At 33.9% G+C, this 12,257-nt stretch overlaps 1 protein-coding gene across 2 annotated transcripts in view; it reads left to right on the top strand.

Annotated features, from left to right (window-relative positions):
* CDK13 (cyclin dependent kinase 13) overlaps positions 1 to 12,257 on the top strand; it is a 110,325-nt gene that overhangs the window by 32,699 nt on the left and 65,369 nt on the right. For both annotated transcript variants that reach the window (XM_082846736.1, XM_082846735.1), the window contains exons 3-5: positions 3,067 to 3,237; positions 4,628 to 4,767; positions 6,874 to 7,044. In XM_082846736.1, the coding sequence (XP_082702862.1) occupies positions 3,067 to 3,237; positions 4,628 to 4,767; positions 6,874 to 7,044 (482 nt within the window). The remainder of the gene's footprint in view (positions 1 to 3,066; positions 3,238 to 4,627; positions 4,768 to 6,873; positions 7,045 to 12,257) is intronic.

Raw genomic sequence — 12,257 nt, 5'->3', positions numbered from 1 at the left:
CTTCAACTAACACTAAATATTGCCAATTTTGAAATGTTGAAAATCTTCAAAATATGTGATTAATTTTGCATTTTTCTGGGTATTGAGCTATAGCATCTTTCTAAACACTTGTTGGCTTTATTTTTCAGTGAATTGCTTGTTCATGTTTTTTTTTTTTTTTTTTTTTTGTGCGGTACGCGGGCCTCTCACGGTTGTGGCCTCTCCCGTTGCAGAGCACAGGCTCCGGACGCTCAGGCTCAGCAGCCACGTCTCACGGGCTCAGCCGCTCCGCGGCATGTGGGATCTTCCCGGACTGGGGCACGAACCCATGTCCCCTGCATCAGCAGGCGGACTCTCAACCACTGTGCCACCAGGGAAGCCCCGCTTGTTCATGTTTTATACTGACTTTTCCTTAAGATTATTATCTTTTTTATAATTGATTTATAGGTACTGCTTATGTTAGGGATCTTGACCTGTGCCTCTCACAGTCTGTTGCTTGTCTTTGAGACTTATTTTTGGTTTTGGCTACATGCGTGTTTTCCATTTTGAATGTAGTTGGATCTATAATTTTTCCTTTAAAACTTACAGGTTTAAAACATTTTTAAAGGTTAACTCACATCTCACAGAAATTTGTTTTTGGTTATTATATGTAGAAGAAAGACATGGTCTGATTATGTGCTCTCTCGCATCACCCCTGGACTAATAGATCAGTTGTTGCTAATGGCATTTACTGAATAATCTATCTCACTGATTTGTGGTGCCATATATAAAAATTCTTATAGATATCTGTGTGTTTCTGGACTCTATTTTCTATTAACATATTGTATTATTTCTTTGCCAATACTTTTTTGTTTTAACTTCTTAGGTGCATAGTATGTTGGCCCTCAAAGTCAGATTTCTATTATAGGAGTAGGTAGGTAATGTAAAAGTAAAGGGATGGAGTAAATTACTAGTTAGTGAATAACCCGGCCATTCAGCCTCAGCTTCAACACTGCTATAAATGAACTTGGGCCCAGTGTTGGCATTTTTTGCCCTTATTCTTAGACAGATTTTATGATCATTTGGCTTGTCTTGCTTGATTTTTGTTTGGGACTTGGTTAAATGCAATGATTAATTTGGAGACTGACAGATTTACAGGATTACAGTTTCCCATATGAAAACATCATTTCTTTTCATTCATTCTGGTCTAGTTTTATGTTCATCAGCCATATGTTTTAATTTTCTTCTCTTGGTCTTATACATTTCTGGTTAAGGCATTTTGTTGTTTTTTGTTTCTGTAGTATATGGAGACTTTTAAAAACTCATCACATACCCTATTTTGTTATTGCAGGTATTCAGTGAAAATATAATGTGTTTAATTATATAGTGTTATTTTTTGAAACTAATATCTCATTTCTCTTAAGTCTGGGAGCCTTGCTGAATTTGGTAGTTCATATAATGATATATTTGAATATAGGCAGTCTTTTAAATGTTAAATTATAAGTAAAATTAAGACTTCTAGTCTCCCCTCCCCCCCATTGATTTGAATTTTTGGACAAATGCAAATTTTGGACTGAGGTCTAATTACAAGTTAGAGACTACAGTTCTCTAAATAAATTATTTTAAATAGAATTATTTTCAGACAGAGTTCAAGTGGTACCTTTTCTAGAAAGAAGCTTTTACTGTCTTTGAGTCCTGAGTTAGCTACCCTTTAGTACCATATTACTCTGGAAATTAGTCTGTACAGTACTTTATCCTGCCGCTTTCTGATGCCTCCAAAAGACTGTAACCTCCCTTCTGAGAGGAACTGTATGTATCTTAATGTATTTGTGAATTGTTTTGTTGTTAAACTGTAGTGCCTATGTAATACCTAGCACATAGACGTGTATAATGAATATTTGTTGAATGGAGGGACATGAAAATTGAAAAGTGGGCTATATGACACCATTACTATAAAAATACAACTGCAATCCAATTTCCTTTTGAGCTTGTTTTCCCTATTAAAGATTACTTTCTAGTAACATGGGGTTGTGAAGGAAAGTCACAATTTTATTGATAAATAGTTTTTATCAGATGGTATTAAAAGACTGTATATTGTACAATAATATTAAAGTCCAACATGAGTAGGAGAAGTTATAATTAAAATGAAATGATTTATATTGTTAACATCATTAGTAGTTTCTGACCACAGTAGTGTAGTTTCACTAAAGTTTTTAATTCTGGGACTCATAACTGCTATGAAAGTATGTGAAGTCCAAATTTTATTATCATTGTAATATTCTCTTTCAACATGTTATATTGTTAAACAGATTTTGTAGTGTCTGAGAGGTTTAAAATAATCAATTACCAGGTTAAGATATAGTTAAAAAAATCAGAGGTCTTAATACGTTCAAAAAAGTATAAAACTAACTGAGCTTAATTTTCACCTGTAATTCTGATAAGCTAGAGCCTTAAAAAATTTTTTAAAGAATCATTGTCCAATTCAGGAAAAATTAATTCTGAAAAGGGATGAAGCTAAATTTGTTCTTTGTAGTTATTTAAATGGGCCAGATAAATAATAGCATGTGGTTTATTTATTTCTTAAAACAAAATAGCTTTTTGTCTGTCTACCAGAATCAAACCAAATGCTATTATAAAACTAATGAATTTTCCCATAAAGCATGACTAGTTGACTTTCAGTTTTAATTTACATTTTTATAGTAATTCTATATCTTTTTAAAAAATAGACTATTTTTTAGAACAGTTTTAGATTTACAAAAAAGTTATAATGATATTACAGAGGGTTCCCATATACCCTCCACTCAGTTTCTTCATTATTAACATCTAGCATTATTAGTATGGTACATTTGTTACAATTAATGAACCAATATTGATACATTATTAGTAACTAAAGTCCATACTTTGTTCAGATTTCCTTAGTTTTTATCTAATTCTGTATCATTTTTGCCCCCAAATTTTATATTTTTGCAGTTGAATATAGTATATTATTTTAGCTGGAAAGTAAAGAAACTCGGTTTAGCCTTTGCCATTGTGTGCTATATAAATGCATTTTTATTTCTCAATGAAATAAATTTTTGTGTTTTATTTGTCTGACTCCTTTCTTTTTAGCTTACGAGGAAATATTTCAGTAAAAGCAGTTAAAAAAGAAGTAGAAAAGAAACTACGATGTTTACTTGCTGATTTACCACTGCCCCCTGAGCTACCAGGAGGAGATGATCTCTCAAAGAGTCCAGAGGAAAAGAAAACAGCAACACAGTTACATAGTAAAAGGAGGCCTAAGTATGTGCTTGCTTTCTACCTGCTCTTAAATTGGCCAGAGATGATTCTGGATCATCATAAAATTATAAAGTCCAAAATTAAGATTTAAAATAATAAAAAGTGTATTCTTTCAACTTAAGTATATGAATAACTTTTATTGGAGCTTTGAAAAAAGTTTTTTTTCCTAATTGCCTGAGTACTTATTCAAAATGACTCATAATACCAAATTAAATTTTCCCTCTCAGTTTGTAATGTATTAATTTCTTGGGATATTATATATGTTGAAGAAAATTTCTATAATTAAGATATTTAAAAAACAAATATTGAAATTGGGCAAGGTGGAAATCAGCATTCAGTGAGCCCAGACAAAATTAGTAATGGGCAAGCTGCTATGTTTTCCTTTGCTTTTATTTGCTCCCATAACTAAATGCATTCTTGATTTTGCAAGAGGTGGAGTGGAAGAAGGTTTGAAATCTGTATCCTAAATTAGCTTCAAGTAAGTGCCTAGAGATAACTCTTTCCCTTGAAACCTGTTCATCAGTTAAGGGCAGAGGGAGAATGATGATTCCTTTTTTTATTTCTGCTTAACCAAGGGAAAGTGTAAGTAAGACTTTGAGTTAGATCTGATTTTAGAATTGCTGTTTCAGGTAGTGTCTAGTATAAGAATATGAGGTGATTTTCTAGTGTGGAGTAGAAAGCTAGAAAACTTTAAAAAGAGTCTCTCCTTGAGTATTGTAGCTTTATTCCTTTACTTAAATTCTCTTACCTGCCAGAATATTAAGATACTACAAAATTACATTCTTTTTGAAGAATATCAAATATTTGTTATATATAATACATACTTAAAGTGTAGATTCCTAAGGGTTGATAATATTAATATTTTTATACTCTCTTAGACTGAAAATCTTTCTGGTGCTTCCATTTTTAAGATAATTTTATCTAGCCATAAGTCTAAATTTGTCAATACGCTTTATGGTTAGATTTTTGGTAATGTTCATTATTAAACTTCTGGTTTTTGAAAGCAGATAAATATATACACATTGTCAATGAATGAAAAAATACTCTGGAGGTTGTTTAGAGAACTTTGAATCTTTGAACCGGTGTTGGTTTTGTCCCCTCACTGAAAAATTATATTGTATTTCTGAAAGTCCTTCATACAAACTTCATTACTTCTCTTTCCCACTTTAAGTGTTAGTCTACAGAAGGAGAGTCAGTATGGAGAAATACCTTGACTTTCAAGATAATTTATAATACCACCTCACAGTGTTGCCTGTCTTAGATGATCACAAGTATGCAAGGGTGAGGGGAAATAAATGGTTTAAGATTGGGTATGGAGGGTGGATATTGAGTATTAAACAGTTTATTCACTTTGCTTGATTGTATATAAAAACTTCAGAACTATATTTGATAGAATATGTGGGCCTCGCTATGGTGAAATCAAAGAAAAAGACATTGACTGGGGAAAACGCTGCGTGGATAAATTTGATATCATCGGAATTATTGGAGAAGGTACCTATGGACAAGTTTACAAGGCCAGGGATAAAGACACTGGTAAGAATGCCAAATGCTTTGGACCTTTGGGCCTATGGAATGTGCTTAATTCATGTTTCTCTTCTAATGTATAACTTGAGGAATTTTCAGAAAAAAAAAGTTAAATTTGAATTTATCATGGTATTGTTTCATCTTGTTTTTTGTTTCATTTTATGTATGCACTTATGTAAGATATGAGTACATGTAATGGGGTGTATATACGTACATGGTTTTTTGTTTTGTTTTTTTTTTGGCTGCATTGGGATCTTCATTGCAGCATATGGGATCTTTCATTGCGGCGCATGGGCTCTTTGTTGTGGCATGCATGCTTGTCTCTGGTTGTGGCGCGCAGGCTCCAGAGCATGTGAGCTCAGTAGTTGCGGCACACGGGCTCTCTAGTTGTGGTGTGCGGGCTTCAGAGCACACAGGCTCAGTAGTTGGGGCATGCCGGCTCAGTTGCCCCATGGCATGTGGGATCTTAGTTCCCCAATTGGAAGACCGGTTCTCCTTCTTTTTTTTTTGTATTTAATAAATTTATTTATTTTATTTATTTATTTTTGGCTGCATTGGGTCTTGGTTGCTGCGCGCGGGCTTTCTCTAGTTGCAACGAGAGGGGCTACTCTTCGTTGTGGTGTGCGGGCTTCTAATTGCGGTGGCTTCCCTTGTTGCGGAGCATGGGCTGTAGGCGCGCGGGCTTCAGGAGTCGTGGCTCGCAGGTCCTAGAGCGCAGGCTCGGTAGTTGTGGTGCATGGACTTAGTTGCTCCGTGGCATGTGGCATCTTCCCAGAGCAGGGCTCGAACCCATGTCCCCTGCATTGGCAGGGGGATTCTTAACCACTGTGCCACCAGGGAAGCCCCGGAAGGCTGATTCTTAACCACTGGGCCACCAGGGAAGTCCCCTGAGAGAAAGTTTTAAAAGGCCTTGGGGCAGAGGAAAAAGTAACTGTGTTAGACGCCATGTATTTTACTAATAAATGGTGCTTAGAGTCAGTGTTTAATCTTTATTTATAATTTCTTGTTGAAGTAAACCAATAGATAAAATAGCATAGGTGTTTGAGGGCACTTAGTATAAGCGAGGCTACCTTATGCATAGAAACTCTGAAGGCAGTTATAGCATGCAGCAGTAAAGTAATATTTATCATGATGATTCTGCATTATCAAAAGAGATTAAATTATAAAACAAGGAATCATACATTTTAGATTTCTATTAAAAAATCAAGTAATTTTTAATGATTAAAAGGAAAAACGTCCTTCCTTTGGAAAATTTGTAAGTACAGAATTCCTTCTTTTTCCCCTACAAAGAAGTGGAATGAACAAACTTCTGTTACAGTGAATTTTTTCTTATAATAGGATTTGTGTGTGTTTCAATATTTAGATTATCTGATACAAAACTCACTCATATGTAAATTATGAGGCCATTTAGTGTTGTGGGAAGAGCACATAGTTTTGAGAGAGCTAAACCAGATTTTGAATCCCAGTTTTACTACTGGGTAACTGGGCATCTTTGGACAGGAATAGATCTGAGCATATTTTCTTATCTGCACAATGTCCAGAGTTTTCTCATCTGTTCAGAGAGATTTTATGCATGTATAAGCATATTAGGTATATTTAGCCTCCCCTCTTCACTTTTTAAAAAATGGCAGTGTAATATATCTACTCTTTGTTATCTAGCTTTTTTCATTTAATATATCTTAGTGTAAAATAACAGTGCATATAGACCTACTCTATCCTTTTTAACAGTTGTATAATATTCTGTAGTTTGATAAATATCCCTTAATTTATTTAACCAGAGACTTTTTGAACCATAAATATTATAATTTGGTATATTGGAAACTAAAATATATTTTGTGGTTTGTAATTTCAAGAGGTAGGAACTGAAATTATGAATTAAAATAAAAATTTAGGGAATTCCCTGCTGGTCCAGTGGTTAGTACTCCACGCTTGTACTTGGATTTGATCCGTGGTCAGGGATGGATTTGATCCGTGGTCAGGGAACTAAGATTCCCACAAACTACCTGGTGCAGCTGAAAAGAAAAAATAAAAATAATAATAAAAAATAAAATAAAAATTTTAAATGTTACTCAGTTTTGTCAGCTGGTAACCTGATTTTATTTACTTTTCTAATAGGAGAAATGGTAGCCTTAAAAAAAGTACGCCTGGATAATGAAAAGGAAGGCTTTCCCATTACAGCAATTCGAGAAATTAAAATTCTCCGGCAGCTTACCCACCAGAGTATTATCAATATGAAGGAAATAGTGACCGATAAAGAAGATGCTTTGGATTTTAAGAAAGATAAAGGTATGTGTGCATATTTACATAACCAATTCTGTGTATTCATGATTTTGCTAACTTATAGATTTTGATATTGACCATTTGAGGATTTATTAGGTACATTAAAAATATTGCCTTAATATCAAACTCTATTAAAATTTTTTTTAATTTATTTTATTAAACTATAGTTGATTTACAATATTGTATTAATTTCTGCTGTACAGCGAAGTGATTCAGTTTTACATATATATATATTCTTTTTCATATTCTTTTCCATTATGGTTTATCACAGGATATTGAATATAGTTCCCTGTGCTATAAAGTAGGACCTTGTTGTTTATCCATTATATTTGTAATAGTTTGCATCTGCTAATCCTAAATTCCCAATCCATCCCTCGCTCCGCCTTCCATCCTCCTAGGTAACATCATACTTATTGGTATTACAGATGAAATATTCACTAGCAATATTTTTTTGGGGGGGCCTCAATATATAATTTTTAGTCTTTATTTTTTAGTGATTGAGAAGCAGTTTATAGTAGTATTAGAATATATTTACCTTACTTTTTAATGTTATAATGTCTCAACATACAAGGAAACTTTGTGGTAGGCATATGTATTATTTCTAAAAGTATGGCGGCAAAAATGTTAACCTGAAATTGCTTTTGATAATCTATAGTGGTATATTGTTGGCTTTTAGCAAAAAAAAGCTGAAAAGAAATTAGTGTGCTTTTTAAAGTAGCTAACATAGGGTATTTGATGGGTGAAAGAAATGCTCTACCTCCAGCAGGTTTTAGATCTTTAGAGTAAGATTTTGGAACTAAGGTTGACTCCCTTATAGTCAGTGGTTTTCAAAGAGCAGAATTCTTTTTGAAACTAAATCTAACATAAAACAGATTAAAAAGTAGGTATGTTCTGATTGAACATGGTACTTAGCCTCCTCCCATCCCCAGCTATATACATCCACCATCTTATTCTTCTGGGGAACACAGTAGAAAAATGATTGTTGTTATGTATGGTAACCATTTTTTATGAAGGAACCTCTGTTTGAAAGTATTCTGTATGCCCTGTGGAGATCATCAGAATCATCTTTTTAATTGTTATAACTTCCATTAGTTTTTTTCCCACAATAAAGCCCATATTTCTTAGTCTGACTTCGAACTGGGTTTGTCTTTTTCATGTTATTTTTCACTACCTCTTCTTGTGTAGTAGAAAGGTTACCTGTTTGACTTGGGTTAGAATGTCTGGGGTTAGAGACTTAGCTTTTCAGCAAGGCCTTTAGCCCTTCTGAGCCTGTTATTTCTTTACCCATTAAAGGGAAACATTATTTCTCTTACTGTGTAGTGAGAATTAAATTAAGATTTTATGCATGAGGGTGGTGTGCCAATACTGTTTTTCATTAATCTTGTTCTATAGCCAAATTAATATAGTTGCTTTTCCTCCACATACCCTGGACCTCTGTTTTCGTGATCTGTGTGATCATATCCCTGTTTATTTCTCCAACCTCAACCCCAATCCAGTTTTTCTCATTGCTCACCAAACTCCATTCATATCGCTCGTTTGAGTCATCAGATATGCCAGTGCACTTCTCTGCCCTGAAGCCTTTCTTTACACTGGGCATACACCTCTCCAGCCCCAACACACACACACACACACACACACACACACACGCACGCACGCACGCGTGCGCACGATTTAAAAGGCAAATTTCTCGTTCTCTAGCTCTCTGCCTGAATGTTGCTTTATTCATTAGTGAGGTCTTACCTGACCAATCTTCCCACTTTCCACCACAGTGGCCTTAAGAAAACATGGTTAAGTGGTTTCACCATGGGTATATTTTTGTGCAGAAACCTATAGATGCTGAAGGAGCTTCCTCTGAAATAATCGAGGGAATGCAGGCGAGACAGACAAACTAATTCTAAATTTTTTTCCTAATGTTTTCATCTTCAAGCAGTTGCATTTCTTTTTACTCTCTTTGAGGGAATCTTTGAACTATTTTGTCTGTTTCTCAGTCTTTTTATTGTTAGTGTGAGGTATAAGAAAACATTTCCTATACCTCTAGGTCTTTAGTTTCTGCGTGGGATGCAGTTACTTGTATTAATTTCAGTAGTCTTGTGTTCATACTTCCCTGTTCATAAGGTCTTTGAACTAGACTGTTAATTATTTTGCAACAGAAGCTTTGCTTTGTTATTTTCTTCTTTCCACTGAGGATTATGAATTTACCGAAAAATGATTTCTGAATGAATGTAATAATATTCAATGAAAAATTTTAATGCAGTTTATAATTCTCTGGGTAGAGGACACTTTTTGTTTGGCAGTTATATGCAGTATAAAGTAAAATGTTAGTCATTGATCTCCATATCAAAATGTAAATATTTAGTACTCAGATGAAAAACAAACACTGAAATAATGGTATCACTACAACAAAATAGTATTTTGGTACTTAAAATTAACATAATATCCTGGGTAACGAAAACCAGTATTAAAATTACTTTGTACAAATTAAGTTAGCTGTAATGCTCTCAATACTAGTGTTTGTTTAATGAGGGAATTTGAGTAATCTTTTAATTTGGAATTTTTCTAAATATCAATAAAACAGTTTTCTATAGTAATGCTTATGGTAGAGTGTCATTATATGGTTGAGGGAAGCAGTCTTAAGTGTCACTTTCTCTGTAGTCTCTTGATTCTCACATGGTGCTCCCCTATGCTTGCATTCCATGTTATACACAGTTCTGTAACGATATTTTCTATTTCAACTTAGTCATTATGTTTTTATCTCTTATTCCTATTGAAGTGCCTGCCTGAGGACAGAGACTGAGTTTTATTCTACTTTATGTTCATAGTGTGCAGCACACAGTAGGTTATCATTAAATTTTGAATAAATGAATGAATGAAATACAAAGGTGAGAATGTTCTGTGGAGTAGATAGAAAGTTAAAGATGGGTGCTATTTAGATAAGTAGGGAGGAGGCCATTCTAATTCATCATTGTCATAACGTGTTTTATGAGGCAATGAAAAATTGGCATATCCCCTAAAAAAAAGTCTTGCTTCAAAATTATCTTCCCTGCCTTATTTTCTTAAAAATCTGAATTCATTCCCATAATATAGAACTGCTAATATTTTGTGGGTTTTGTGATGAGAGCATTGTTGATCGATTTGTTCGTTCTTTCCGTACATGTTTATTGTGCCAGTTCTAGACTTGGGCTGGCCAATACAGTAGCCACTAGGCAATATGTTTATTTAAATTTAAATTAATTAAATAAAATTAAAAGTTCAGTTCCTTAGTTGCATTAGCCACATTTCAGGAGCTCTGTAGTTATACATTACTACTGACTGCATTTTGGATAGTGCAGCTGGAACGTTTTCATCAAATCAGCAAGTTCTAATAAATAGTGCTTGAGATACACAAGGTAAAAAAAAAAGTCTGGTCCCCGACTCAACCGAGTTTCTGGGAACCAGGTGGATCAGTACTTGCTAGAACTAAACCAGACTAATATATAAATGACAGGCTTTTTTCTGCCCAGAAGTTTTCCCTTATTGTTAACTCTGTTAATCTGTAATTGCCAGGATTTCAGTTGTAGGTGTTGAGTTTCAAAAAAAAGAGAAAAAATTTAATGCAGGCTGTGGGATCTACCAAATAAGCAAGAGAACTTTGTTAAGGAGTCTGTACCTACCAACTGTGTACTGTGTCTTCTTTTTTTTTTTTCCTACCTTAAAAAAGAAATGAACTTGCAGGTTATTTTATTAAAGATAAAATTTTCCTGTGATGGTGGGGCCTCCAGCAGCATGTTGAGGCAGGATGGAAAGTCACTTGTAAGTTTAAATTTTTTGTATACTGGGGGCTGCCTATATTATGTTATTCATTTTGTCATGTAAAAGATAAAACTTAGTCTCAGTTGTACAATTTATTTGTATCTGATATTTTATGTGAAGTTTCCAGTTAAGGCTCTAGGCCAGGGATGCATAGTTTTAAGATCCTATACCCTCTTTTTGTGCAGTAGTACTATTATTTAGAATTAGTAACTTTTTTTGAGTGGGGCAGGGAAGGAGAAAGAAAAATGTTAGACTTTCTTTTCTTGATTATAAAAGTGATGTTTATTGTTATAAATTTGGAAAATAAAATGACCCAGATATTATCACTATTAAAATTTTCTATATTTTTCCTAATGTGTCTTCTCTCATATTTATGATTATTTATTCCCAAGCTGAGGTTCTGCTTCTTTCATTAATAACATGCTTTTTTATTGGAATAATATGTCACTTGGATGGACCATATTTCATTCCTCCATTGTTGCATATTTAGGTTCTTTCAGGCATTTCAACTACTGTTTTCTATATTGAAGTGTTATACTGGGAAATTCTAGCAGTGATTTGTAGCTATTCGTATACCTTTAACCAGACAAGGGACTTTATCTGCTAGAAAAAGTCCTAACCAATTCTGAATTATAGGTTTGGTGAGAAATGAAGTAGTGAGTGAAGTAGTGAGTGATAAAGGTCCTGTATAATGAGCATATATAATCCTAGCAGTCAGTGAGTCCATAGACATTGGAACCAGATTTCCTTCCTAGAATATGTCCTTCTGCATAAAACTTTTATTCACATCTGATTATTCCCTTAAATTGATTATAGAAATGGGATTATTAGGTCAAAGGATTTGAACTTTGCAATTTCTTAACACATATTACCAAGTTGTTTTCTAGAAGGGATGCGCCGGTTTACACTCTCAAATGTAGAGCAGGAATAGAACAGTCTAGGAATAGAAGGGAACTGCCTCAACTTGTTAAAGGGCCACTATGAAAAATAAGGATGTCTGCTTTTGCCACTTCTGTTTAACATTGCCAGGGAAATAAGGTAAGAAAATGAAATAAAAGGTAACCAATTGGAAAGGAAGAAGTAAAACTATCTCTAATCAGTTTGTGTGTGTGTCTGTGTGTGTGTACACATACACACAATATAGAAAATTCTATGTAATCCACTAAAAAACTCTTAGAACTAATAAATGAGTTCAGCAAGGTGGCAGGATACAAAATCAATATACATAAATCTGTTGTAGTTCTGTACACTAGCAGTGAACAATCTAAAGTGAAATTAAGAAGACTTTAATTTATAATAGCATTAAAAAGAATAAAATATCTAGGAGTAAATTGACAAAAGAAGTGTAAGGCTTTGTACCTTGAAAGCTACAAAATATCATTGAAAAAAAATTAAAGAAAACCTAAATAAATGGAAAGACATTACAGGTT

This window comes from Leucopleurus acutus (genome assembly GCF_964270905.1).
Source record: "Leucopleurus acutus genome assembly, chromosome: 9".
In the NCBI taxonomy this organism is placed as follows: domain Eukaryota; kingdom Metazoa; phylum Chordata; class Mammalia; order Artiodactyla; family Delphinidae; genus Leucopleurus; species Leucopleurus acutus.
This window is presented reverse-complemented; position numbering and strand designations above follow the sequence as displayed.